The following is a 27080-nucleotide window of genomic DNA, read 5'->3' on the forward strand; positions in this document are numbered from 1 at the left end:
CGGTAAATATGAAATAGTGCAAGCAGCTTCCTACTTATTTTTGGTGGCTAGCGGCGTTATAATAAGATTCCGAGGCACATATGTGGGGTTGAAAATATTCAATAGGCTCTATCTGATGAGAGTATAAGAACTGCCGCTGTTCCACGGGAAAGAAAGTAAAATAATACCGGTCTCTTTATGATTTCATGTTTTAAGCAAAAATGGTAGAGTTGCTCCATTACATCCTTAGTTGATTCCATTTGTGATAGTAAGTAGTGGTGAGGCGGAAGGCTGCTTGTCCTCCTTCCGTTAGGGTGTGACTCAGTGCCTGTGCGGCTTCATCCAGGGAAAAGGTGGAGAGGTCAGGAGGATTTGTCAAGGCAGTGAGTGGTCTCCCACTCAGGTGCTCGCGGTAACAAGGTCGCCGACGCGGCAGCCAGGATAGCCCTTTCGGAGGTAAACATAACAAACAGCACTGCCTCACCCCCTTTCCACCGCCAAGCGCATCTTCTCATGTGTCTGCCGCTCCGCCTCAGTTAACACTTTTGGTGATACCTTACGCATCACTTCCATGGGCCATTACTGAACAGACTTTTCTGCAGCCTTGAATTCGGTAACAGTCCTGCGTTATAGATATCGCCATCACCCGCCGTCGCATGGACCACACAACATTCACTGTTCCTCTGCACCGTTTGCGTCTGACCCTGACACATTCTATCCCTGAGACCATCAAACACTTCCTGCTGCACTGCCCGCGTTTCCACTCCCACCGCATTGCACTGCACTCTCAATTCTCGGTCCTGATCATCACAACACAACCTGTTCACTCTCTTGGCGGCCTCAGTCGTCGATTCCAACATAAGATCTAATCAGGACACTGAAATTGGAATCTCTCGCCCTCAAAGGAAACATAAAAGAACATGGCCTTTTGCTGCACTTCTGCCCGACGGCTACATCAGCTTCGCCATCTCACGTTTAGGTAAGCTGTATGAGTTATCATGTTTGTAATGCAAATTAATGTTTGTATAGTTTTAGTGACATGATGTGGCTAGTTAGGCTGAACAGGGTAAGGCTAGGTTTTAGTGTAGAATTTACCTTATAGAAAAGCAGGCCTGCAACTTAGCTAAGCACCCATCAATACACAGGCCTGAGACTTCCTGACAAATTTTTACTCTTTCACCAGTCTCTATTATGGAGAAAACTATTTTTTTTTTTCTCTTAGTTTTCAGCCTGTTTTTGAATTAATCTGCATGTTATCCTGCAAATTGTTAGTTTTATATTTTTTTACACCCTGACCCCACATCAGAACTAATATTTTTGCAATAAAAACGAAATGCAGATTAATACAAAACAGAAAACAGGTAGTATTGCCCTCACAAATAAGTACCACAGCAGCAACACTCACTTGCAATTTTCCCCCCATGGGGATTGGCTGCAGCCTGCCCATGGCCACCAGCTGGCTGTCACACACCACCTAACCCAACCTAACTAAACTAACCTAACAAAACTAATCTAATCTAACTAAACTAACCTAATAAAACTAGTCTAACCTAAGCTAACCAAACCAAACTAACCAGACCTTATCAAACTATTTAACCTATCTGAACTGGCATTTAAGTGGGCTCTTATTTTTATTAAAATTTCTGCTGCTGTTGGTTAGTGGCCATGTTACATAAAAAAAATTAAAATAACTAACAAAACTATGGTAACTTTACCAAACTAACCTAACCTAGCCTTGCCTAACCATACTTAACCTAACAGGCAAGGCTAACAAATAAAGTCATTACCTTATTCATCTTTGTAAAATGTGGGGATGTACTGGAAATAATTGAGGTGACACCCATTGCAGACAGACATTTTCCTCAGACTAATTGAAAAATTTCAAATTGAGTTGCTTTTCCTTCCTCGGGATGAAATAAAACGCTATGGTTGGCTACATTAATTGTGTATTTTTAATTGGCCAATGGCTGCATTCTCAAATAAAAATAACCAGTGACCATGGTTAATTTTGTGCTTGTGCAACAGATGTGACATATGCACAAACAAAGAAACTTACCTTCACTGGAGAAGATCAGTGTGTGACTATCTATCACACACATGAGTGTGTCACTTCCGAGCATTGTCATGAGAGCAAATGAGCTTGCTTCCCAAAAAAATAAATAAATCTTTAAAAATTTCTCCCAGCATTATAAATAATTTGCAGTGGGTATACATGGGGGGTTCAAGTTATTCAGAATGAGAAGCTCTGTCTGATGGGAGGAGTAAAAACAACCCTGTTCAGACTGATGAAAGAGTAAAAGAATACTGACTTATTTGATACTAAGTTGGAAATCTTGGGTAAGTCTTGCCATCTGTTGTATTCCTGCCCCTCTCCAGGACAAGCAAGCTTGGGAACTTGATGGGAAAGTGGGGTTTTTGAGGTGGGGAAAGCTAAAATAGGCCAAGTTTAGGAAACCTAAAAAGTCTAAGGAGAAAAAAAATTTTGGGAAAATCCCTAAAGATAGTGAACAAACAAGGAATAGCTGTACCCCATTTCCCCTGCTATCCTGACCTTTTGACTAACCTTGCTATTTTATTTTATTTTTTTTATTTTATTTTATTTATTTATTTATTTTTTTGTAGAAAAGCCACTGGCCAAGGGCAGCAGAAAGTTTTGTATAAAAAAGCCCACTTAACCATTTGAATGCTATCTGGTACACCCTTCTTTAATTACTAATCATTCTGAGACATCTTTACTTATTATTCAGCCACCTCCAATCTTTAAACTGGGTAGAAAATGCAAAATCTATTCTTTTAATCCCCTTCTTTCTTGTAGATGCTTATAAAAATTTCATGCAATACTTCTGGTGGTGTTAATTGTTTCATATTGTAATGAAAGGGTTAATGCCAGTTTCCATAGAGATTCCAAACAGAAATATTAAATAATGGAGAATAAATGTCTTAAAACAACCCCTCCTGAAAGAGTTTAAGTCATAGGAGGAAGAAAATACAGAAGCAGGCAGGAAGTTCCAGAGTTTACCAGAGAAAGCGATGAATGACTGAGAATACTGGTTAACTCTTGCATTAGAGAGGTGGACAGAATAGGGATGAGAGAAAGAAGAAAGTCTTGTGCAACAAGGCCATAGGAGGAGGGGAGGCATGCAGGTAGCAAGATCAGAAGAGCAATTAGCATGAAAATAGCAGTAAAAGATGGCAAGAGGTGCAACATTGCAGCAATGAGAAGGAGGCTGAAGACAGTCAGTTAAAGGAGAGGAAATGATAGGACGAAAAGCTGTTGATTCTACCCTGTCTAAAATAACGGTATGTGTGGAATCCCCCATACATGTGAAGCATACTCCATACATAGATGATAAGGCCCCTGTAGATTGTTAGCAGCTCAGGGAGTGAGAAAAACTGGTGGAGATAACTCAGAACGCCTAACTTCATAGAAGCAGTTTCAGCTAGAGACAAGATGTGAAGTTTCCAGTTTAGATAAAGGAAAGACCGATGATGTTCAGTGTAGAAGAGGGACACATTTGAGTGTCATTGTAGAAGGGGGGAATAATTATCTGGAAGGTTGTGTTGAGTTGGTAGATGAAAGAATTGAGTTTTTGAGGCATTCAACATTACTAAGTTTACTCTGCCCCAATCAGAAATTTTAGAGAGGTCAGAAGTCAGGCATTCTATGTCTTCCCTGTGTGAGCTGTTTACTTCCTGAAGGATTGGATGTTTACAAATAGACATGGGAAAGTGCAGGGTGGTATCATCACCATAGGAATGGATAGGACAAGAAGTTTGGTTAAGGTCATTGATGATTAATAGAAAGAGAGTGGGTGACAGAACAGAACCCTGAGGAACACCACTGTTAATAGGCTTAGGGAAAGAACATTGACCATCTACCACAGCCGCAATGGAAAAGTCAGAGAGGAAACTTGAAATGAAGTTACAGAGAGAAGGATAGAAGCTGTAAGGTGGGTAGTTTGGAAACTAAAGCTTCATGTTGGACTCTGTCAAAAGCTTATGATATATCTAAGGCAACAGCAAAAGTTTCACCAAAATCCCCTAAAGAGGATGACCAAGACTCAGTAAGGAAAGCCAGATCACCAATAGAGCAACCTCAATGGAACCCATACTGGCAATCAGATAGAAGTTTGTGAAGTGATAGATGTTTAAGAATCTTCCTGTTGAGGATAGATTTAAAAACTTTGGAGAGAGGAAATTAAAGCAGTAGGACAGTAGATTGAGGGATTAGAATGGTCACCCATTTTAAGAACAGGCTGAATGTAGGCATACTTTCAGCTGGAAGGGAAGGTAGATGTGGATAGACAGAGTTGGAAGAGTTTGATTAGGTAAGGTGCAAGCATGGAAGCATAGTTTCGGAGAACAACAGGAGGGACCCCTATCATGTCCATAAGCTTTCTGAGGATTAAGGCCAATGAGGGCATGGAAAGCATCACTGTGAAGGATGTCAATGGATAGCATGATGAAGTTGGAGGGTGAAGGAGAGGGAGGAACAAGCCCTGAATCATCCAAGGTGGATACAGATGTGAGGTTGTGATTGGAGGATCCCAACAGAGAAGATGTGGTTACAGCATAAGAAGAAGGATTAGAGGTGAGGAAAAGGTCAAGAATGTTGGGCAGGACTGCCACGTGTAAGCCTGGTCGCTTCTTGCAGCTTCCCTTATTTCTTATGTTCTTATGTTCTTATCTCCAAGACAGTCAGAAATATGAGTAGAGTGTTGCACCAGTTGCTCTAGGTCATGGAGGATAGCAAAGTTAAAGGCTAGTTCACCAGGATGGTCAGTGTAGGGAAAGCCAAAGCTGGTGGTGAACATTGAAATCTCCAAGAATAGAGATCTCCACAAAAGGGAAAATAATCAGGATGTACTCCACTTTGGAAGTTTAGTAGTCAAAGAATTTTTTTATTGTCGTAGGAGTTAGGTGAGAGGTATATAGCACAGAGAAAATTTAGTTTGAGAGTGATTCTGTAGTTGTAGCCAGATGGTGAAGAATTCGGAAGATTCAAGAGTGTGGGCATGAGAGCAAGATAAGTCATTGCGCACAGATGCAGCATCCAGCTTTGGATTGCAAAGGAGAATAGAGAAAGGAGGAGGGAACAGGAAAAGGGCTACTGTTAGTTGCCTCAGACACCTGTGTTTCAGTGAAGAATATAAAATGTTAAGTAGAGGACAGGTATTGTTCTGCAGATTAAAAATTAGATCTAAGGCTGCAGATATTGCAAAAGTTAATGAAGAAAATGTTGACAGGTGTGTCAAGACACTTAAGGTTGATACCAGAAGAGCAGTCTAACCTGGGGACGTTTGTGGTCCCCTCCCCAGATGGTGCCTCTGAGGCTGGTGTAGGAGTCACCATACAGAATTTAGGATTTTGAGTGAAGAGTATGTGTGTGTAACTAGATGCATGTAGTTTTGTATGAAGGAAGAAAGTTGTCTTTAGAGAGCAGGCTGTGACTGCTCATGGTGTTAGGCACAAAGGGTCTCTGCTCCCATATCCTCCTTTACACTGTGTTATCCTGATAAAATTGCAGTTGAACACAATATATCTCATCTTTTCTCCTTCTCTATCCCCAAGAAGCTTGGGGACCTGGTGGTAAAGTGTGGTTTTAGGATGTGGAAAACAAAATTAAATTTGGACATTCATGAAAAGTCTAATGATGAGATGCCATGTTTTGAAAACTGGAGAACGTTCTAGCCAGCTTAACTTTACCTAACCTAACCTGACTGGGAGACTTTACCCTCTTGGACCCATCTTTTTTATGTAGGAAGGAAACTGGCCAAGGGCAACAAAATCCAACAAAAAAAAAAACACTGAGATACTGGTCCCCAAATAGGGTCTGAAGCAGTAGTGAAAGATTGAAGGATGTGCCTTGAAACCTCCCTCTTGAAGGAGTCCAAGTCATAGGAGGGTGGAAATACTGAAGCAGGCAGGGAGTTCCAGAGTTTACCAGAGAAGGGATGAATGATTGAGAATACTGGTTAACTCTTGCATCAGAGAGGTGAGAGAAAGAAAAGAGGTGCAGTGAGGCCACAGGAGGAGGGGAGGCATGCAGTTACCAAGATCAGAAGAGCAGTTGGCATGAAAATAGTGGTAGAAGATAGCAAGAGATGCAACATTGCAGTGTTGAGAAAGAGGCTGAAGACAGTCAGTTAGAGGAAAGAAGTTGATGGGATGAAAAGCTTTTGATTCCACCATGTCAAAAAGAGTGGTATGAGTAAAAGCCCCCCAGACATGTAAAGCATACTCCATACATGGACAGATAAGGCCCCTGTATAGAGTTAGCAACTGGAGAGATGACAAAAACTGACAAGAGACGTCTCAGAATGCCTAACTTCTTAAAAGCTGTTTTAACTAGAGATGAGATGTGAAGTTTCCAGTTTAGATTATAAGAAAAGGACAGACTGAGGATGCTCAGTGTAGAAGAGGGGGACAGTTGAGTGTCATTGAAGAGGGGATAGGTGTCTGGAAGGTTGTGTTAAGTTGAGAGATGGAGGAATTGAGATTTTGGGGCAGTGAACAATATCAGGTTTGCTCTGCCCCAATCAGAAATTTTAGAGAGATCAGAAGTCAGGCATTCTGTTGCTTCCCTGCATGAACTGTTTACTTCCTCAAGGGTTGGACATCTACGAAAAGATGTGGGAAAGTGCAAGGTGGTATCATCAGTGTAGTAGTGGATTGGATGAGAGGTTTGGTTTAAAAGATCATTGATGAATAATAGGAAGAAAGTAGGTGACACTACTGCTAATAAATTTAAAAGAGCAGTGACCGTCTACCACAGCGACAATAGAAGTCAGAAAGTAAACTTGAGATGAAGTTACAGAGAAAAGGATAGAAGCTGTATGAGGGTAGTTTGGAAATCAAAGCTTTGTGCCAGACTCTCAAAAGCTTTTGATATGTCAGCCAGACTCTCAAAAGCTTTTGATATGTCCAAGGCAACAGCAAAAGTTTCACCAAAATCTCTAAAAGAGGATGACCAAGACTCAATAAGGAAAGCCAGATCACCAGTAGAGCGGCCTTGACGGAACCCATACTGGTGACCAGATAGAAGGTTGTGAAGTGATAGATATTTAAGTATTTTTCCTGTTGAGGGTAGATTAAAAAACTTTAGATAGGCAGGATATTAAAGCAATAGGACAGTAGTTTGAGGGATTAGAATGGTAACTCTTTTTAGGAACAGGCTGAATGTAGGCAAACTTCCAGCAAGAAGGGAACGTAGATGTTGACAGACAAATTTGAAAGAGTTTGATTTGGCAAGGTGCAGGCATGGAGGCACAGTTTCGGAGAACAATAGGAGAGGGCTTCCCTAAGCCTTCCAAGGGTTTAGGCCAGCAAGGGCAAGGGCAAACATTACTGTGAAGAATTTTAATAGATAGCATGAAGTAATCAGAGGATGGAGGAGAGGAAGGAACAAACCCTGAATTCTCCAAGCTAGCAAAAGGTTTGAGTTGGAGTTCAGGTTTAGAGATAGATATGATAGCAGTGGTGCCATCTGGTTGAAATAAAGGAGGGAAAGAAGAAGCAAAGTTATTAGAGATATTTTTGGCTAGGTGATAGAAGTCTCAAGGGGAGTTAGATCTTGAAAGATTTTGACACTTTCTATTAATGAAGGAATTTTTGGCTAGTTGGAGAACAGACTTGGTATGGTTCTGGGCATAAATATAAAGTGCATAAGATTCTGGTGATGTAAGGCTCAAGTACCTTTTGTGGGCCACCTCTCTCGTGTATAGCATGAGAACAGGCTGTGTTAAACCATGGTTTGCAAGATTGCAGGAACAATTAGTTCCTGAATGCCATTCAGAATCTGAAATGTTTGAAAACCATAAGTAATGGACTAATCCATTCCCAGACACCAGTCTATCCTGTCTTAATGGCTTATGACAGACACTTCCACAGCCAAGATGGCTGCTCCACAATATCTCCAGCTCATAAATTATTTATCCATAAAGGATGTATTGAATGAATTTAGTGATACAGAACTCATCAGAAGATACTGTTTAGACCAGGGTGGTCCAAATATGGGCCTGCGGGCCACAAGTGGTCCGCCAGTTGATTGTCAGTGGTCCACGACTGCTTGTATTATAAATTCACGTTGTACACGAAAAACACAGATAAAGTTTCTGTGCCTGTATATGAAATAGTTATAGGAAGTAGGATTATTAGGATTATATATATATATATATATATATATATATATATATATATATATATATATATATATATATATATATATATATATATATATATATATATATATATATATATATATATATATATATATATATATATAGTGGCCCTCCCTGTAACTGTTTAGTAAAGAAGTGGTCCAAGATGTTGAAGTTGGACCACCCTGGTTTAGACCATGCAGATATTCTCTTTGTTACTGATCTAGTGAGGGAAACCATACAAAAGGACACAGAAAGGAGCAGCACACTGCCAAAATGGTGATCATTACACTTAGACATCTTGCTGTTGGGAAAAGTTACTGGAAAAATGCAGTTTTGCAGTAGTGATGGCATTGGGGATCATCAAGAGAGCCATAGGAGGCTTGTGATAACCTCTGATTGCTGAAAACTGTTTACATTGAGGTTTTTCAATGGGATCACATTTATCTTATATCAAAGATTGAATTTTTCTCCTGTACTATATATATATATATATATATATATATATATATATATATATATATATATATATATATATATATATATATATATATATATATATATATATATATATATATATATATATATATATATATATATATATATATTTATATAAACAAAGTAGATATTTATATATAACTATAAATTATTAATAAACAGCAGCTTTTGCTACATCTTTTAATATTTGAAATTAAGTAACTTTGTTCCAGGACCAAATTGTGGTATCACAACCAAAGCAATAATGAGTTGAAAATTTTGTTCGAAAACTGATTTGTTAAAAAAGGGTGGTTTTCGGTAATCGAGGTTCCACACACACACACACACAAAGATATATATATATATATATATATATATATATATATATATATATATATATATATATATATATATATATATATATATATATATATATATATATATGTGTGTGTGTGTGTGTGTGTGTGTGTTCCACACACACACACACACACACACACACAAAGATATATATATATATATATATATATATATATATATATATATATATATATATATATATATATATATATATATATATATATATATATATATATATATATATACATATATATATACATATATATATATATATATATATATATATATATATATATATATATATATATATATATATATATATATATATATATATATATATATATATATATATACATATATATATATATATACATATATATATATATATATATATATATATATATATATATATATATATATATATATATATATATATATATATATATATATATATATATATATATATATATATATATATAAATATATATATATATATATATATATATATATATATATATATATATATATATATATATATATATATATATATATATATATATATATATATATATATATATATATATATATATATACACACACACAACTATCCCCTCTTCTTCAATGACTCTCAACTGTCCCCCTCTTCTACACTGAACATCCTCGGTCTGTCTTTTACTTATGATCTGAACTGGAAACTTCACATCTCATCTCTAGCTAAAACAGCTTCTATGAAGTTAGATGTTCTGAGACGTCTCCGCCAGTTTTTCTCACCCCCCCCAGCTGCTAACTCTGTACAAGGGCCTTATCCGTCCATGTATAGAGTATGCTTCACATGTCTGGGGGGGGTTCCACTCATACTGCTCTTCTAGACAGGGTGGAATCAAAAGCTTTTCGTCTCATCAACTCCTCTCCTCTAACTGACTGTCTTCAGCCTCTCTCTCACCACCGCAGTGTTGCATATCTAGCTGTCTTCTACCACTATTTTCATGCTAACTGCTCTTCTGATCTTGCTAACTGCATGCCTCCCCTCCTTCCGCGGCCTCGCTGCACAAGACTTTCTTCTTTCTCTCACTCCTATTCTGTCCACCTCTCTAACGCAAGAGTTAACCAGTATTCTCGGTCATTCATCCCTTTCTCTGGTAAACTCTGGAACTCCCTGCCTGCTTCTGTATTTCCACCTTCCTATGACTTGAATTCCTTCAAGAGGGAGGTTTCAAGACACTTATTCATCAATTTTTGACCACTGCTTTGACCCTTTTATGGGACTGGCATTTCAGTGGGCATTTTTTTTTTTTATTAGATTTTTGTTGCCCTTGGTCAGTGTCCTTCCTACATAAAATATATATATATATATATATATATATATATATATATATATATATATATATATATATATATATATATATATATATATATATATATATATATATATATATATATATATATATATATATGTCAATGTATTTGTATTTATCTAGTTGTATTTACCTAGTTGTGAAATACAGGGCAAGAGCCACACTAGGCTCATGCTGTCCCATCTCCATATCTACTTTTATCTAGATTTTCTTTAAATTTATGTATTGTCTTTGCACACAGTCTCATCCTTAAGTTCATTCCACACTGTTATACTTCTGTGTGGGAAGCTATGTTTCTTGATGTCTCTTCTGCAAACACTTCTTTTCAATCTCCTTCCATGTCCTCTTGTGTCTCTCGTATCTGGTATCAAGAGGTCTTCTCTGTCCAACTTTTCCATTCCTTCCAATATTTTATATATTGCTATCAAATCACCTCTTTCTCTCCTTTTTTCTAGTGTAGTCAGGCCCAATCTCTTCAACCTTTCCTCATAACTATTCTCTCTTAAGCTTACAGGGATTTTAGTTGCAGCTCTCTGGATTCTGTCTAACTTTCTTGTATCCTTTTTCAAATTTGGCTCACTAATGCTGCGTACTCCAATCTTGGACGTATCATCGTTGTTATCAGTTTTTTTATCATATCTTCATCAATATAGGAGGATGCTATCTTGATGTTTCTCAGCAGATTATATATTTCTCCTATAATTTTGTTTATGTCCTTTCCAAATGATAAATTATCAGTAATAATTACTCCTAGGTCCTTTTCTTTTGATCTTATAGAGATTTCCTCATTCCCTAAGTAATAGTTGCCAACTGGTCTTTTCACACTATTACTCAAGTAGAAACTTATCAAATTCGTAACACAAGATCTTCCTTTTCTGAAACCAAACTGTTTCTCTGTTATTACCATGTTGTCTTCTAGGTATTTCACCTTTCTGTTCTTGATAATCTTTTCACAAATCTTCGCCACCACACTTGTGAGCGATACAGGTCTATAATTTAATGGATCTTCTTTACTTCTGGTCTTGTGGATTGGGGTAATATCCACCCATTTCCAGTGTGTGGGTACTCTACCTTTTACCAGGGTAGTGCTAATTATATTGTGCAATGCTGAGACTAATTGTGAGCTACACTCTTTTAAAATTCAACTCAAGACGCCATCAGGACCCATTGCTTTCCTTACATCCGGGTCTTCCAACATATTCTTTACTTCATCTATTGATGTTTTAATCTCCTTTAGGTCGGTCCCTTTTTCTAATGCTGTCCTCTCACCTCTGAAATAATTTTCCTTAGTAAACACAGAGTGAAATATCTATTAAACATTTCAGCTACCTCTTCTGGGTCATCCACTGTCTCTTCTCCAGCTTTTACCGTACTTATTTCATCATTACTCTTTAATTTTCCATTAATGAATTTATAAAATCATTTTGGTCGGTCTTTACATTTCTGCACAACATTCCTTTCAAAATTTTTCTGTTCATCTCTGCGAGTTTTGACATTCGTTCCTCTTCCTTATATAATTGTTCCACAGGTCCAGTCTCTTGTTTTTCTTCCACTTGTTCCACGCTTTTTCTCTCTCCATTCTAGCTGTTACACATCTCCTCTTGTACCAGTCCTTTTTGAAAAGGTTCTCTGTTAATCCTTTGGGTATCCATTTCTCTACTCCTTATTATAAATGTCCAGAAAAGCTGTCCACTTTTCCTCTATGTCTTCCTTTTGAATAACTGTGTTCCAATTCACTTCACTGAAATACTTCCTAAGTTGTCCAAAGTTAGTCTTGCTGTAGTTTAGCCATTCTCTTCTGTGGTCCTCTTTCCTTATACTGAGGTTATTATCCATAACTGTGAACTGAATCAGCACATGATCACTTATTCCTATTGGGTTTATGTATTTAAGATCTACTATTTCTTGTTCCTTGGTGAAAATTAGATCGAGCCTTGAAGGTGCTTCATTTCCCCTAAATCTTGTGTAACCTATTGTGTCAGGAAATTTTCAATAGCCAGGTCTAGTAGCTTGTTCCTCCATGATGACTCACTGCCTTCTGTGGTCCAATTCTCTCAAGATATCTCTTTACAGTTAAAGTCCCTCATCAGGAGTATATCGTCATTTTCCTCAAGCAGCTCTGCCAAACATGTCCTTGTGTTCTCAAGCATTTTCTTATATTCATTCTCTCTCCAAGACTTGGAATAGGGGGGAACATAGGTCACCACAACATTGCAGTATCTTCCCATATTCTGTCTTAAGCTTATTTTCAATACTTCTGCCTCCTCCACCCCATATGTGACATATTCCACTAATAAATCCTTCCTAACTAGAAGCATTACAACTCCTCCCCATTTATTCTTTCTATTTCTCAACCAGAGGTTGTATTTTCCTTGACCAATATTTAATATATCCCCTTCACTTACCAATTTTGTGTCAACGATTCCCATGATATCCGGTTTCTCCTCTTTTAAATAGTTTTCTAGTTCCAACACTACCGACATCAGTCCATATATTTTCATGTATGCTACTTTTAGTCTTCCCCTTCCACATTTATTTCCCTCCTGTACCACTTTCTCAACCTCATGTCCATAATCCTCTTAAAGAACTGTTTTTTCTCCACCTCTGATAGTTTTCCACTTTTTTCATTTGCTTCTTTTCTTAGTTCATTTATAGTATCTTTTTCTTCTCTGGTTCTATCTTTTTTTATCCACACTTGTTTGTATTCTTCCACCTTGACCAGTTTCCAGGATTTACTGAGTGTTTCTTCAGGTGCCACTTGTGACCTAAACCTTATTTTCATAGGACACTGTCCACCCTCAACATATCTACCCAATCTTTTAATTTCTTCGATCTCTCCAGTTAACTCTTTTTCTTCTTGTAATGTCCCCACTAATTTTTCCACACATCTTTTCCTTCTTTTCTCTTTCAGTCCACTGAGGTGTACACTCTTCCATCAGGCCAAATACCACAACAGTTTTTTTTCTTATCCACAGTGTCTCTCACCAAGTTTTCTTTCTGTTTTATAACTTGAACAACTTTTTCTGTTAGCTTTATGTCGTTTGCCTTTGTTTGTTCCTCCACAGTTTTCTTAAAATCGATCTTTTCCTCCTCTCGTTCTTTCTTCCAATTTTCCTGTTTTACATTCAACTCTTCCATTTTGCCTTCATATTCCATTGCTTTCTTTTCATATAACATTAGTTTTTTATGTAGATCGTCGTATGCATCTTTCCACACCCCCTTCTCGGTGATCAAAGTTTCAACCATCTTTTCATTTTATTAAATCTGTCCTTCATTTCCTTCATTTCAGTTTCCAGTGTGATAATTCTCCTCATCATTGCTTCCCCGACCCTTTGGTCCTCTTCCCCAAATCCCGAGAAGTCTTTCTGTCTCACCTTCGGGATGGTCCCCGTTGGTGTACACAACATAATGGGGACCATTATGTTGGGGACCATTATGCTCATTATAACACTTTAGCTGCTTTCTACAAAACACTTTTGGAGATGGGACAGCAATGAGTAGAACCAGTGTGAACTCTCACCTCTGTATTTCCACTAGGACAGCTCTCAGCGACGTAGATGGCTGGGTTTTTAGGAGTGCCTGTTTGCATTGACTTCTCTGTCCACTATGTCAGGTGTGTGTGTGTGTGTGTGTGTGTCTATATATATATATATATATATATATATATATATATCGATTTACACATTGTGTCTTTTCAGATGTGCATCTGTTTATGGTAGAACATATGGTGGTTATGCAGCAAAGAGGCAGCGTTTTTCAAGAAAATCTTTGCTATCTTCCAAAAATCATTCTCTGATTGCCCAGGCACGTTTCATGTTCATAAAGGTTCAAGAAACGCCAAACCCTAATTCCATGAAGTTTATACCAGGTGTTCAGGTGAGTTCTTTCTTGTTTAATTTCAAATTAGTAACTTTTATTTTGTAATTAAGTGTCATACTTGCAATGTTGCTCATGAGATGAAGTAATTATTCTACAGGTGGTCCAAGGGTAATATTAGACACTGGTCATTTTCCATATTTAATTCATTAAAATTAAGTACAAAGTCAGTTTCCATCATGCAACTTGCAATTTATCTTCCACTTAGTTCAGTCACCAAATTCAACTCACATTTAATACATCAACTTCAATATTCATGTCAACAATACACAATACACAAAAACACAATACACAACATCTTATAACTAAACATCAAAATAATACAGACATCCTAAAAAAACCTATAAGTTTCTTCTTTTTACATTCATCAAATATTTAAATTAGTTTCCTAGACTGCATTACACAACTTTTAAGCCCTACTTACAAGCAGCAAGAAGTGCTTCTCTATCTTGCTTCAGCCTCTCTGATCTGGGACTGGAACTTCTGCCTCTCTGTCTGCTACTGAATTATTCCATTGTTACACACTATAATATACCCAAACGATTCTATCAATGATCCGGCCTTTAGGCGTGGTGATTCATGCACCTTTAACCAATTACACAATACTTTTTGACCTTTTGATCACTCTGATATTACATATGACTTTGTATGTAGTGTCATATTGGTCAAAAAATACACTTGACCAATAACAGGCTACCTCTAGCCAGTCAGAAATTAAGACAAGGTTCAAGGTGGAGTGTATGTAGGCTTTTATATGTTTCCATAGGTTGACCTGTTTTCCCTGGTAATTTACTTTCCCTCTTCTCTTGTTCAAGCTCTGCCTTCTTGATACAGTACCCTATGTTAATCTTCTTTTTCCTGTAGTAGTGACCCACTTCATATTCGTTTTGTCATGGTATCTTGTGCTAATCCCTTCTTCCTGTTGCTCTGGCCTTTTGTTTATGCTCTCTAGTTCCCCAGTCCTGGACATCCCATAGGATGGTGTAAATTATTCCTCCAGATGGTACCAGCTTGTATCTCTGCTCCTCTTATTTATTCTACTTTCTTTCTTCTCACTTCTTTTCTTCTCCTTTTATGTATTCAGTTTTTTTCTTTCTTCTCTCTTCTTTTCTTGTTTCTTCATCATGTAATATATGGCTGTATCCAGGAAAGAGGAAACCCCCTCCACCGCTAGTGCATATGCTTCATGAATACACACCAGGCTACTGCCAACCAGTCCTCAGTTAATTACTGTGCTCTGCACAGTTAGCACCTTCACCCCTCTCTGCTGCCTTCACTTTACTTTTGTCTTTCTTTTCTTGCTATTGCTTTCCTTGTGTGTTAACATGCTGCTCATGAAATGTTTCAAGTGCAGCCGATATCTGCCTTAGGGAGGAATTAGAGCTACATTTGCTTTGTTTCTCTTGCTGGCTGGCTGGTTGCACTCCTGAGTTTCGGTGTAGCAAGCATAGCCATCTTTCTAATAGCCTGTTTAAGGGTTATGGTGATCATTAATGGCTTGATTCTAGTATGAAGAAGCATTATAAGCCTCCTGGAGGTTCAGCTGAGAAGAAACACCAGGGAGAAAGTTCATGTTCTGATCCTTCATTTTGTAGGTTTGAGACTTTTGAGTCTGAAATAGCATCTAGGCTGCTTTATCTCAGATGCCGGTGGCTTTGCCTTCTCCTGCCTCCAGTTAATTCGTTGTAGGATTCCGATGAATGGGGTTCAGGTTTCCTCTGACCCAAGCTCATCTGAGGAGGTTGTTGGGGGTGAGATAGCAGGTCTACATACTAACCCAGTCCCAGGTATTATGATGTCCACTTCTAACCCTTTTATTGTTGGGGGTTGGGATACGTACTACTTCAGTCCTGGGTATTATGATGTCCACTTCTAACCCTTTTGTAACCTGGAAATGGGTAGTGTGCAGGCTCCACAGATGTTGCTTTAGTTAGGAGAGCAGGTCTACATACAACTGCCCTCCATGGAGTTATGGTGTCAGGCAGGATGTGCTCTCATGCTACAGCCTGACAAGAGGAAGTCAGGATGGGCCTCTGTGCTGCAATAGAGATCCAGGCTGTATGCATGAACCATCTGTTGTTTCTGGAGGTGGATGATGGGTTGTGTGGAGAGGATCATTTTAGGGAGCAGCGCTCCTATTGGAGTCTTTACTTGGTGGTGATTGCATTCAGTATGGAGACATTTTCATCAGTCTTAGAGTCCATGGCCAAGGGGGAAAGGATGATGACCTTAGATCTGAAGGACATGTACTTTCATGTTCCTATTCTTCTAGGTCACACAGGTACATCTGGCAACACTAATGCCAATGTTGTCAAGGCTGAGAAGATTGTAACCACAAAACATTCATTACAAATAGTGAACTTTTCTTGAAATATTTATTAATGGAAGGGAGGGGTAAAGAGGGAAGGTGTTAGTCATTTTCTGATGGTGGCCAGACAGGTTTTAAACCAACAGAGGTCCACCAGTCTCCCTTTGGACATTGTTGCTGGGTCATCTGGCTTCCTTAGTGAGATTGGTTCCAGGTAGGTGTCTGTAGATGCAAGCTCTTCATTGGTGCCTGAAAAGGAATTGGAAGGTAGGTTTGCAGCCAGAATACTGGAGAGTGGCTCCAGTTCATCAGTGTCAGGAGGATATAGCTTAGTGGTTGGCCTCATAGAATTTCCTGAGAAGCATTCCTTTCGTGATGGTTCCTCCAGAGCTGACACTATTTTCCAATGGTTTCCAGCATTGGTGAGGAGCTCATCTGGGATAGTCTCTGGCATCAGAAGTGGCTTCTGTCTTGGCTGTCTTTTGTGCCCTATAGACTTTTTTGTCAGGAATTGCTGCCGTTGGTGGTGTCAGCGACATTTGACAACTCCACAGTGATAGGGAAGTTTCTCTAGTGACAGGAGAGCTTTTCCATATCTCCATGCCCTATGTTTGTTCCAGGCTGTTACAGACATTCTCATTTGGGATTTTGTGGCATTAGAAAGGATCCTCCCTCCAGTGGTTTGCGAGATCTTCCATTTATGGGGCTCTCCACGAGTGGATCTATTTGCCATGGCCCTGACTTGGCATCTGTTCCTGTATGTGTCACCTCTACCAAATTAGGGGATATGGAGTCAAGATGCATTATCTTTTCAGTGGATAGGCATGAATCTGTACACCTTTATCTCCTTTGCTCTCATCTCGCATGTACTAATGAGGCTTCAAGAATTACAGTGTGTGAGGGTGACATTGGTAACACCACTTTGACCACAGGTAGACTGGTTTCCTTTGTTGCTAGATCTCCTAATGCACTTCCTATGTGGCCTTCACTGTGCCATCAGGCTCATCATCACTTCCATATCTCTCCTGATGTGCTTTGACTTCATGCCGGGTGACTCTCCAGCATCTCTTCGAAGCAAGAAAGTTTTTGTGCAAGGCTGCCTGACTCATGTTTCAGTTGTTGTCCTCTCTTTACCTGGATAAGTGGTGCCTCTATTGCAGTTGGTGCAAATCATGGGTGTTTTGGTGAACCAATGAGATTGACTCAAAGTTGTTACCTCGGTACTCACCATATAGTAGTCTTCTCTCTCTCTCTGGTTCTGTTTAGTGATATTTAATTCAGCAAGAATTAGTAGGGATGTGGAAACACCAGATCACTAGAATTTCTGTGTATTTTACAAGATTTACACAACCCTGTTCAGTGGCAAAACTGCCCACTGAACAAGACACACACCCAAGCTCTGCCAACACCACTCTGTCGACACCCACTGCCATCTGCACTATGGGTGGCAAAAGTTGACATATTATCATTTTTTTTTTTTTTTTATGTAGGAGGGTGTTACGTGTGAGCATACACTGAACTCTAGGGGATGGACCATGAAGGGGTGTCGCTCACACTAACAATGGAAGGGTTAAAAGAAAAGAGAAAAGGAGACATTTTAACTGCTATTTAATATCTTAAAGTTAACCCTTAAATTAAGTAACAATACAAAATTGAAGATTATTTAAGTAAGTAAAAGTAAGTAACAAGGAGTGGCAATCTGAACTGGACTGAATAACTTAAAAGACTGGTTCAGTTAATAACTTAAGCCAAGTTAGTAAATGCATATAGATACAAATTACAAAAATAAACACCTTTACATGTACATAATAGAAAATAAATATAAATGTGTTTGTGTGTGTGTGTGTGTGTGTTTATGTGTGTGTGTGTGTGTGTGTGTAACACTGGTGTAACTCTTACCACCGCTCTCAAGTGTATATGAGGCTCCCAGCGTATGCCAAGGCGACCTCAGAGCTGTAGCGACCCTTGGAGGAGACTGAAGCTTGATGGAACTCCACCCCTCGTTATCGGCTTGGTAGCCTGCTAGAGGTCACGTATCCAGTATGCCTCAGGCTATACACGTGGCAGCGCCACGAGTTGAGAGGCAGGCACCTGGTTCCGTGGTAGAGTAGTCACGTGTGTGACATTCCCCCCTTCTTAGGATGACGCAGAAGGAATGACTCTGCGTCATTAGAGAAGTGAGGTGGTTCCTGTCCCGTGAAGGTTGATTCCACCAGAACGTGTGTAGTCTGGGGCCCGGTAGATGGTTCTTCTGGCAGTGCTCGGCCCTCGGCTGCCTCCATCGACCGGTTCACAAGGCACGACTGCATCCCCGGCAACAGGATCCTAGGGTCCTCAGGGTCGCGACGGGTAGTGATGCGAGGCGTAGTGGGAAGGCGAGACAAAGTGTCAGCAAGGCAGTTGTCCAGTCCCTTAATATGGTGCATTTCAATGTGGTAAGGCTGGAGCTGTAGAGACCACCGTAGCAGACGTTGGTTAGTGAAGCGGTTCCTGTTGAGAAAAGTCAAAGGGTTGTGGTCAGTGTAGATTTGGAGTGGCTGGGTGTTGGACTGAAGATAGTACTCAAACTTCTTGATGGCAGAGATAATGGCTAAAAGTTCTTTCTCGATAGTGCTGTAATTCTTCTGATGGATGTTGAACTTCTCGGAGTGGTAGGCGACTGGGTGAAAGATTCCGTCAGATTCTTGCAGGAGGGCGGCACCCGAAGCGTGATCACTGGCGTCAGTATGTATGATGAAGGGTTTACTGAAGTCGGCCGCACGCAAAACCGGTTCCCGAGCAAGCAAGTTCTTAAGTTGATTGAAGGCATGTTGGCAGGCAGGGGTCCATTCGTACGCCACATTCCCACTAGTTAGTCTGGTAAGTGGCCCAGCTGCGTCTGCGAAGTTTGGACAGAAACGCCGGTAGAACCCCGCCATGCCCAGGAAATGGCGGAGCTTGCGTCGAGTAGTGGGAGTTGGGTACTTCAGTACTGCGTCGACGTTAGCGGTCTTGGGCCGGACGGAGCCTTGTCCAATCTGATGTCCTAGGTAGGAGACGGTGGCAGCTCCGAACGTAGACTTCGCCAGCTTCACGGTGAGGTTCGCTTCCTGCAGATGGCTGAGCACATTCTGGATCTGGTACAGGTGGTCATCCCAGTCATGTAAAAAAATAAGAATATCATCTAAGTAAACCAGCACTCCTTTTAATCCCTGCATTACCTTGTTCATTGCCCTCTGGAAAGTAGCGGGGCAATTCCTCATGCCAAATGGGGCTACTACATACTGGAAAAGTCCAAAAGGGGTGATGAAGGCAGAGACTATCTGAGCTCTTTCAGTAAGGGCTATTTGATAATACCCTTTTAATAGGTCCAGCTTAGTAACAAATTTGGCTTGACCTACTTCATCTATCAGGTCGTCTACCCGAGGCAGAGGATAGGCGTCAGGAATGGTGACGGCGTTGACCCGTCGGTAATCGGTGCAGAATCGCAGTTGTCCGTCCTCCTTGGGTACTAGGAGGCAGGGTGATGCCCATGGGGAGCTGCTGGGTATAGCCAAGCCCTGCTCTAATAAGTACTGGACCTCCTTCTGCATCTGTTCTCGTTTCCGGGGGTTGACTCTGTAGGGAGACTGCTTGATAGGGAAGGTCCCTGGGAGCACCTTCACATCATGGCGGAGGACATTACAGATTTTAGGATGGTCACCGAACACGTCATACTGAGAGATCAATCTTGAGATATCCAGTGCTCGAGAGGATGAAAGATGACGGAGCTGATCATCTAAGTGTTGGATAATGTAGGTGTTGTTTTGCGTGTCCTTGGGATGTATGGTGTTTGTGTCAATCTCAGTGGTAATACATTTATCATACATCAATGAACACACAGAGGCAGGTTTTAACTCTGAGTCAGCCTCCTGGGGTTCAATGGTACCACAGGAAGTTACTCTAGGGGTTGGTTGGGCGCCAGTCACAGGGGTTCTACATTTATACATTTTTAGGAGATTAACGTGTATTAACTGTGTTGCCTTTCGGCGGTCTGGAGTGTTTATGATGTAGTTGTTATCTCCTACCTTTTCCACTACCTCATAGGGACCATGATACTTTACTTGTAATGGGTGTTTAGGTGTGGGTATGAATGCAAGGACTTGATCACCTCTATCAAATACTCTGGCCTTCTGATCAAAGTGTTTCTTCATGGTGTTTTGAGATTTGTGTAAGTTGTTATCAGCAAAGGTGCGAACTTTAGTGAGTGTGGCTTTAAGGTTGTTCAAGTATTTAGTTACAGAGACAAGTTTGTGGGTAGTGGAATCTAACAATTTGTCTTTAATAATCCTTAATGGTCCCCGCACTTTCCTACCGAACAGGAGCTCGAATGGGGAAACTCCTGTACTCTCGTTAGGTGCTTCCCTGATGGCAAAAAGCATGTAGGGGAGTGCGTCATCCCATTCGCTCTCCTGCTCGTGACAGAATTTGCGTAGAAGTCCTTTCAGTGTCTGATGAAATCTTTCTAGAGCGCCCTGTGACTGCGGGTGATAGGCAGAAGACAAGGTTTGTGCGATACCAAGCTCTTTTAACACCTCTGTGAAGAGAACGCTAGTGAAATTAGTTCCTCGGTCACTCTGAATGGTTTGAGGAATCCCGAAGGTAGTAAAGAAGTGGTTTAGCTTGGACACAATAGTGTTGGTGTTGATTTTACGTATCGGAAAGGCTTCGGGATACCTAGTTGTTGGGTCAAGAATTGTTAGGATATATTCATTACCTTTCTTGGTTTTTGGAAGAGGCCCCACAATGTCAATTATTATTTTATGAAATGGTTCTGAGGGAACAGCAATAGGTTGGAGAGGATAGGGTGGGATAGTTACATTAGGTTTACCCGCTATCTGGCAGAGATGACAAGTACTGACGTAATTCTTCACATCCTCCCTTAATCCTGGCCAGTAAAAGTCAGCGAGGATCTTCTCACATGTCTTCTTGATGCCCAAGTGACCAGCAAAACTTTCATGAGCGATCTCTAGTATGGAATGTCTGAGTATGGTAGGCACAACCACCTGGTGGGCTTCTGCCCAAGCAGCATCATCTGGGACCTTAGAGGGCCGGAACACTCTCATGAGAACTCCATCCTGTTTGTAAAAGGCAGGGTAATGAGTAATTTGATCTGGAGGGATAACCTTGTCATGAAATTGAGTCAAAGTAGTGTCTTCCTGTTGAGCCTCAGTGAGAAGTTTTTCAGAAAATATTTGATTGAGTTCAAGTGGGGATGGGCTCTTCTTTGGAAGTGAGAAAGACTGATCAGATTTCCTTGCTTGTGCACGAGTAGTGACACAAACAGGGAATAAGCCTGGTTGTTGCTCTTCTAACTGTACAGTGGGGTTATCCATCAGCATTGTGTCACTAATTACCAAAGGGGGAGTCACCTTACTGCCAGCTAGGTCATTAGCGAGGAGTAGTTGAGCATTAGGGATGGGTAAGGCTGGTTCTTCACTAACTCCTATTATCACTTCACCTCTTACTAGTGGGCTATCAAGATGTACTTTAGCTAATGCAATGGGGAAGGGGTCATGGAAGTCTTTTAAATATACCTTTTCACCTGTGTAACACTGTTCAATACCAGGGACTGCTGACTTCAGCACTAGGGACTGAGCTGAACAGGTGTCTCTGACAATCTTAACTGGGTGATCCTTGTTATCAATGCTGATGGTGCCTACAGACCTGAAAGGCTCAAATAAGTCTTTAGGTACAGGGGAGGAGGGAAGAGCTTGTATGGAAGCAACTGGCTTGGCAGGATATGTCTGAGCTACCTTGCACTTGGGATTAGGACTGTTCTTTATGAGGTGCCCCGGCTGTTTACAAAAAGCACAAAATAGAGGTGGTCGAGTACTACTGCCGGTCATTTTACCAACCCCTGAGTTACCTGAGTTTATCTTACCACTAGGAGTCTCGGTCAGCTTGTCTGAGGTTGCCTTGCGATTCACCAGGGAGAAAAGGTCCGCTAACTGAGCGGCTTTGAGAAGATCTGTTTCTTCTTTGTTGGTGATGTGTAACATTACTGAGTAAGGGAGCTTACGCATGAACTCTTCTAAGGCTAAGAGATTTACTAATTCGTCATACGTGGTTATCGCGGCTGACTTAAGCCAACGCTTGAGAGCCCTCAGTTTCTCTGAGGCAAACTCTAGATAGGTTTGTTGCGGAGTTTTGAACATTTTTCGAAAAGACTGACGGTATCCTTCTGTGGTAATGGAGTACGCCGCTAGGATGCCCTGTTTGACACAGTCGTAATCCGTGTTGTTTTCGAGGCCGTTCAAAATAGTTAAAGCCTTTTGGCTGAGTTTGGGTTTAAGAAGCCAAGGCCAGTCTTCTCAGGGCAGTTCAAAATGTACTGCTGTGTCCTCGAACTGTCCAAAGAAAGTTTCGGGGTCTTTGTCAGAGAACTGAGGGAGTAGTGAGAGATATTTAGTTAACTTTTGTATGAGGTCAGCTGTGGTGGTTGATCGAGATTTTAATTGTGCGAGTTGGGTCTCGTGGATTCTTTCTTTTTCTCTCTCTCCTCTCTTTCTTTTTCCTCCTTTTCTTTTACATATGCCAGATCTCTTTCCGCTTTTTCTTTTTGAAAAGCTAGTTCTTCTCGCCTTAGTTTCAGCTTTTCGAGTTCGAGCATCAAACTGGCGTCGTGCTGTGAAGCAGCACTAGTGGCTTCACCTCCAAGGTGAACTAGGATTTGAGTTCGGAGTTCTTCCTTCCGAATGTCAGACGGATATGAGAGATCAAACTGTCGGGCTATGTACTTTAAATCATTCTTTGTCACTTTGGCAGTTTGTAGCTCCGCCACAGAAGGATTACTGCAAAATGCGTCCAAGTTTAACTCATGCGACATGATTAATGAGCGTGAGGTCAATTGAACCAAATCAAGTGTCTCTGAGCCCTACACTGAAACCTGATCCAAGACCTAGGTTCGCCACCACGAGTTGGAAGGACCCGCGTGAACGACAGGTTCGAAACCACGAGTCGGAGGGAAATGAGTTGACCCGCGTGCATCGACAGAGACTCGTTTTTGAGTCTAGTTGAGTCAAGGTTAGCAAAGCCTTAACTGTGCTTCTGAAGAGGCAACGAATCGAAGAAGTGTAACGATAATCACTGCCCCAAAATGACTACCATAGAACTAACACTTAACCACTTGTAATGGCTTGCCGTATTCGCTGCTTTCAAGCAAAGAGTGGAACGCAAGTTCCCAAGTTTTAAGGAGTCTCGGAGTTCGGGGTGAAGGTCACTACTAGGGGAATCGAACCGACACTAAAGCAACACTGAGGAAATCAATTGTTAGGTTTTTAACGCTTTTATGACTAGACGCCGGTACCTCGCGTACTTTTAAAGCGGAAAAACGCAAAAATTCACCAACAAAGAAATAAGCACAACTTCATATACACTCGAGAGCAGGAAAGGAACTAGTGTAGTTATATGTATGTGTAAACGTGTAATCTCCCGGACAGGCCCCCAATTGTTACGTGTGAGCATACACTGAACTCTAGGGGATGGACCATGAAGGGGTGTCGCTCACACTAACAATGGAAGGGTTAAAAGAAAAGAGAAAAGGAGACATTTTAACTGCTATTTGATATCTTAAAGTTAACCCTTAAATTAAGTAACAATACAAAATTGAAGATTATTTAAGTAAGTAAAAGTAAGTAACAAGGAGTGGCAATCTGAACTGGACTGAATAACTTAAAAGACTGGTTCAGTTAATAACTTAAGCCAAGTTAGTAAATGCATATAGATACAAATTACAAAAATAAACACCTTTACATATACATAATAGAAAATAAATATAAATGTGTTTGTGTGTGTGTGTGTGTGTGTTTATGTGTGTGTGTGTGTGTGTGTGTGTGTAACACTGGTGTAACTCTTACCACCGCTCTCGAGTGTATATGAGGCTCCCAGCGTATGCCAAGGCGACCTCAGAGTTGTAGCGACCCTTGGAGGAGACTGAAGCTCGATGGAACTCCACCCCTCGTTATCGGCTTGGTAGCCTGCTAGAGGTCACGTATCCAGTATGCCTCAGGCTATACACGTGGCAGCGCCACGAGTTGAGAGGCAGGCACCTGGTTCCGTGGTAGAGTAGTCACGTGTGTGACAAGGGACACTAACTAAGGGCAACAAAAATCCAATAAAAAATAATGCCCACTGAAATGCCAGTTCCATAAAAAGGATCCAAAACAGTAGTCAAAAATTGAAGGATAAGTGTCTTGAAACCTCCCTCTTGAAGGAATTCAAGTAATAGGAAGGTGGAAATACAAAAGCAGGCAGGGAGTTCCAGAGTTTACCAGAGAAAGGGATGAATGATTGAGAACAGTGGTTAACTCTTGTGTTAGAGAGGTGGACAGAATAGGGGTTAGAGAAAAAAGAAAGTCTTGTGCAGCGAGGCTGCGGGAGGAGAGCAGGCATGCAGTTAGCAAGATCAGAAGAGCAGTTAGCATGAAAATAGCGGTAGAAGACAGCTAGAGATGCAACATCGTGGCAATGAAAGAGAGGCTGAAGACAGTCAGTTAAAGGAGAGGAGTTGATGAGACGAAAAGCTGTTGATTCCACCCTCTCTAGAAGAGGAGTATGAGTGGAACCCTCCCAGACATGTGAGGCATACTCCATACATGGACGGATAAGGCTCTTGTACAGAGTTAGCAGCTGGGGCTAAGAAAAACTGGCGGAGATGTCTCAGAACGCCCAACTTCATAGAAGCTGTTTTAGCTAGAGATGAGATGTGAAGTTTCCAGTTCAAATTATAAGTAAAGGACAGACCGAGGATGTTCAGTGTAGTAGAGGGGGACAGTTGAGTGTCATTGAAGAAGAGGGGATAGTTGTCTGGAAGGTTGTGTCAAGTTGATAGATGGAGGAATTGAGTTTTTGAGGCATTGAACAATACCAAGTTTGCTCTGCCCCAATCAGAAATTTTAGAAAGATCAGAAGTCAAGCATTCTGTGGCTTCCCTGTGTGATATGTTTACCTCCTGAAGGGTTGAACGTCTATGAAAAAACGTGGAAAAGTGCAGGGTGGTATCATCAGTGTAGGAGTGGATAGGACAAGAAGTTTGGTTTAGAAGATCATTAATGAATAATAAGAAGAGAGTGGGTGACAGGACAGAACCCTGAGGAACACCACTGTTAATAGATTTAGGAGAAGAACAGTAACCGTCTACCACAGCAGCAATAGAACGGTCAGAAATTAAACTTGAGATGAAGTTACAGAGAGAAGGACAGAAACCATAGGAGGATAGTTTGGAAATCAAAGCTTTGTGCCAGACTCTATCAAAAGCTTTTGATATGTCCAAGGCAACAGCAAAAGTTTCACCAAAATCTCTAAAAGAGGATGACCAAGACTCAGTAAGGAAAGCCAGAAGATCACCAGTAGAGCTGCCTTGACGGAACCCATACTGGCGATCATATAAAAGGTTGTGAAGTGATAGATGTTTAAGAATCTTCCTGTTGAGGATAGATTCAAAAACTTTAGATAGGCAGGAAATTAAAGCAATAGGACGGTAGTTTGAGGGATTAGAATGGTCACCCTTTTTAGGAACAGGTTGAATGTAGGCAAACTTCCAACAAGAAGGGAAGGTAGATGTTGACAGACAGAGCTGAAAGAGTTTGACTAGGCAAGGTGCAAGCACGGAGGCACAGCTTCGGAGAACAATAGGAGGGACCCCATCAGGTCCATAAGCCTTCCGAGGGTTTAGGCCAGCGAGGGCATGGAAAAGATCATTGCGAAGAATTTTAATACGTGGCATGAAGTAGTCAGAGGGTGGAGGAGTGGGAGGAACAAGCCCAGAATCGTCCAAGGTAGAGTTTTTAGCAAAGGTGTGAGCGAAGAGTTCAGCTTTAGAAATAGATGTGATAGCAGTGGAGCCATCTGGTTGAAATAGAGGAGGGAAAGAAGAAGAAGCAAAGTTATTGGAGATATTTTTGGCTAGATGCCAGAAATCACGAGGGGAGCTAGAACTCGAAAGGTTTTGACATTTTCTGTTAACGAAGGAGTTTTTGGCTAGCTGGAGAAAGACTTGGCATGGTTCCTGGCAGAAATATAAAGTGCATGAGATTCTGGTGATGGAAGGCTGAAGTACCTTTTGTGGGCCACCTCTCTATCATGTATAGCATGAGAACAAGCTATGTTAAACCAAGGTTTAGAAGGTTTAGGAAGAGAAAAAGAGTGAGGAATGTACACCTCCATGCCAGACACTATCACCTCTGTTATGCGCTCAGCACACAAAGACGGGTCTCTGACACGGAAGCAGTAGTCGTTCCAAGGAAAATCAGCAAAATACCTCCTTAGGTCCCCCCAACTAGCAGAGGCAAAACGCCAGAGGCACCTTCGCTTAGGGGGATCCTGAGGAGGAATTGGAGTGATAGGACAAGATAAAGATATGAGATTGTGATTGGAGGAGCCCAACGGAGAAGAAAGGGTGACAGCATAAGCTGAAGGATTAGAGGTCAGGAAAAAGTCAAGAATGTTGGGCGTATCTCCAAGATGGTCAGGAATACGATTAGTGTGTTGCACCAATTACTCTAGGTCATGGAGGATAGCAAAGTTGTAGGCTAGTTCACCAGGATGGTC

At 40.7% G+C, this 27080-nt stretch overlaps 1 protein-coding gene across 8 annotated transcripts in view; it reads left to right on the forward strand.

Annotated features, from left to right (window-relative positions):
- Positions 1–254: 254 nt before the first annotated feature.
- The window catches only part of LOC135109068 (NFU1 iron-sulfur cluster scaffold homolog, mitochondrial-like), a 118550-nt gene continuing 91724 nt past the window's right edge, over positions 255–27080 (forward strand). For 4 of the 8 annotated variants that reach the window (XR_010272568.1, XR_010272567.1, XR_010272569.1 and 1 more), the window contains exons 1-2: positions 267–958; positions 14026–14203. Coding sequence is in view for 5 of the 8 variants with exons in the window: in XM_064020097.1 (XP_063876167.1) it covers positions 900–958; positions 14026–14203 (237 nt within the window). In the remaining 3 variants the exon portion in view is untranslated. Of the gene's footprint in view, positions 959–14025; positions 14204–27080 lie in introns of all 8 variants that reach the window. The other 4 variants (XM_064020099.1, XM_064020098.1, XM_064020100.1 and 1 more) reach the window with 3 other exon arrangements.

Source organism: Scylla paramamosain, chromosome 18, assembly GCF_035594125.1.
Source record: "Scylla paramamosain isolate STU-SP2022 chromosome 18, ASM3559412v1, whole genome shotgun sequence".
Classification (NCBI taxonomy): Eukaryota; Metazoa; Arthropoda; class Malacostraca; order Decapoda; family Portunidae; genus Scylla; species Scylla paramamosain.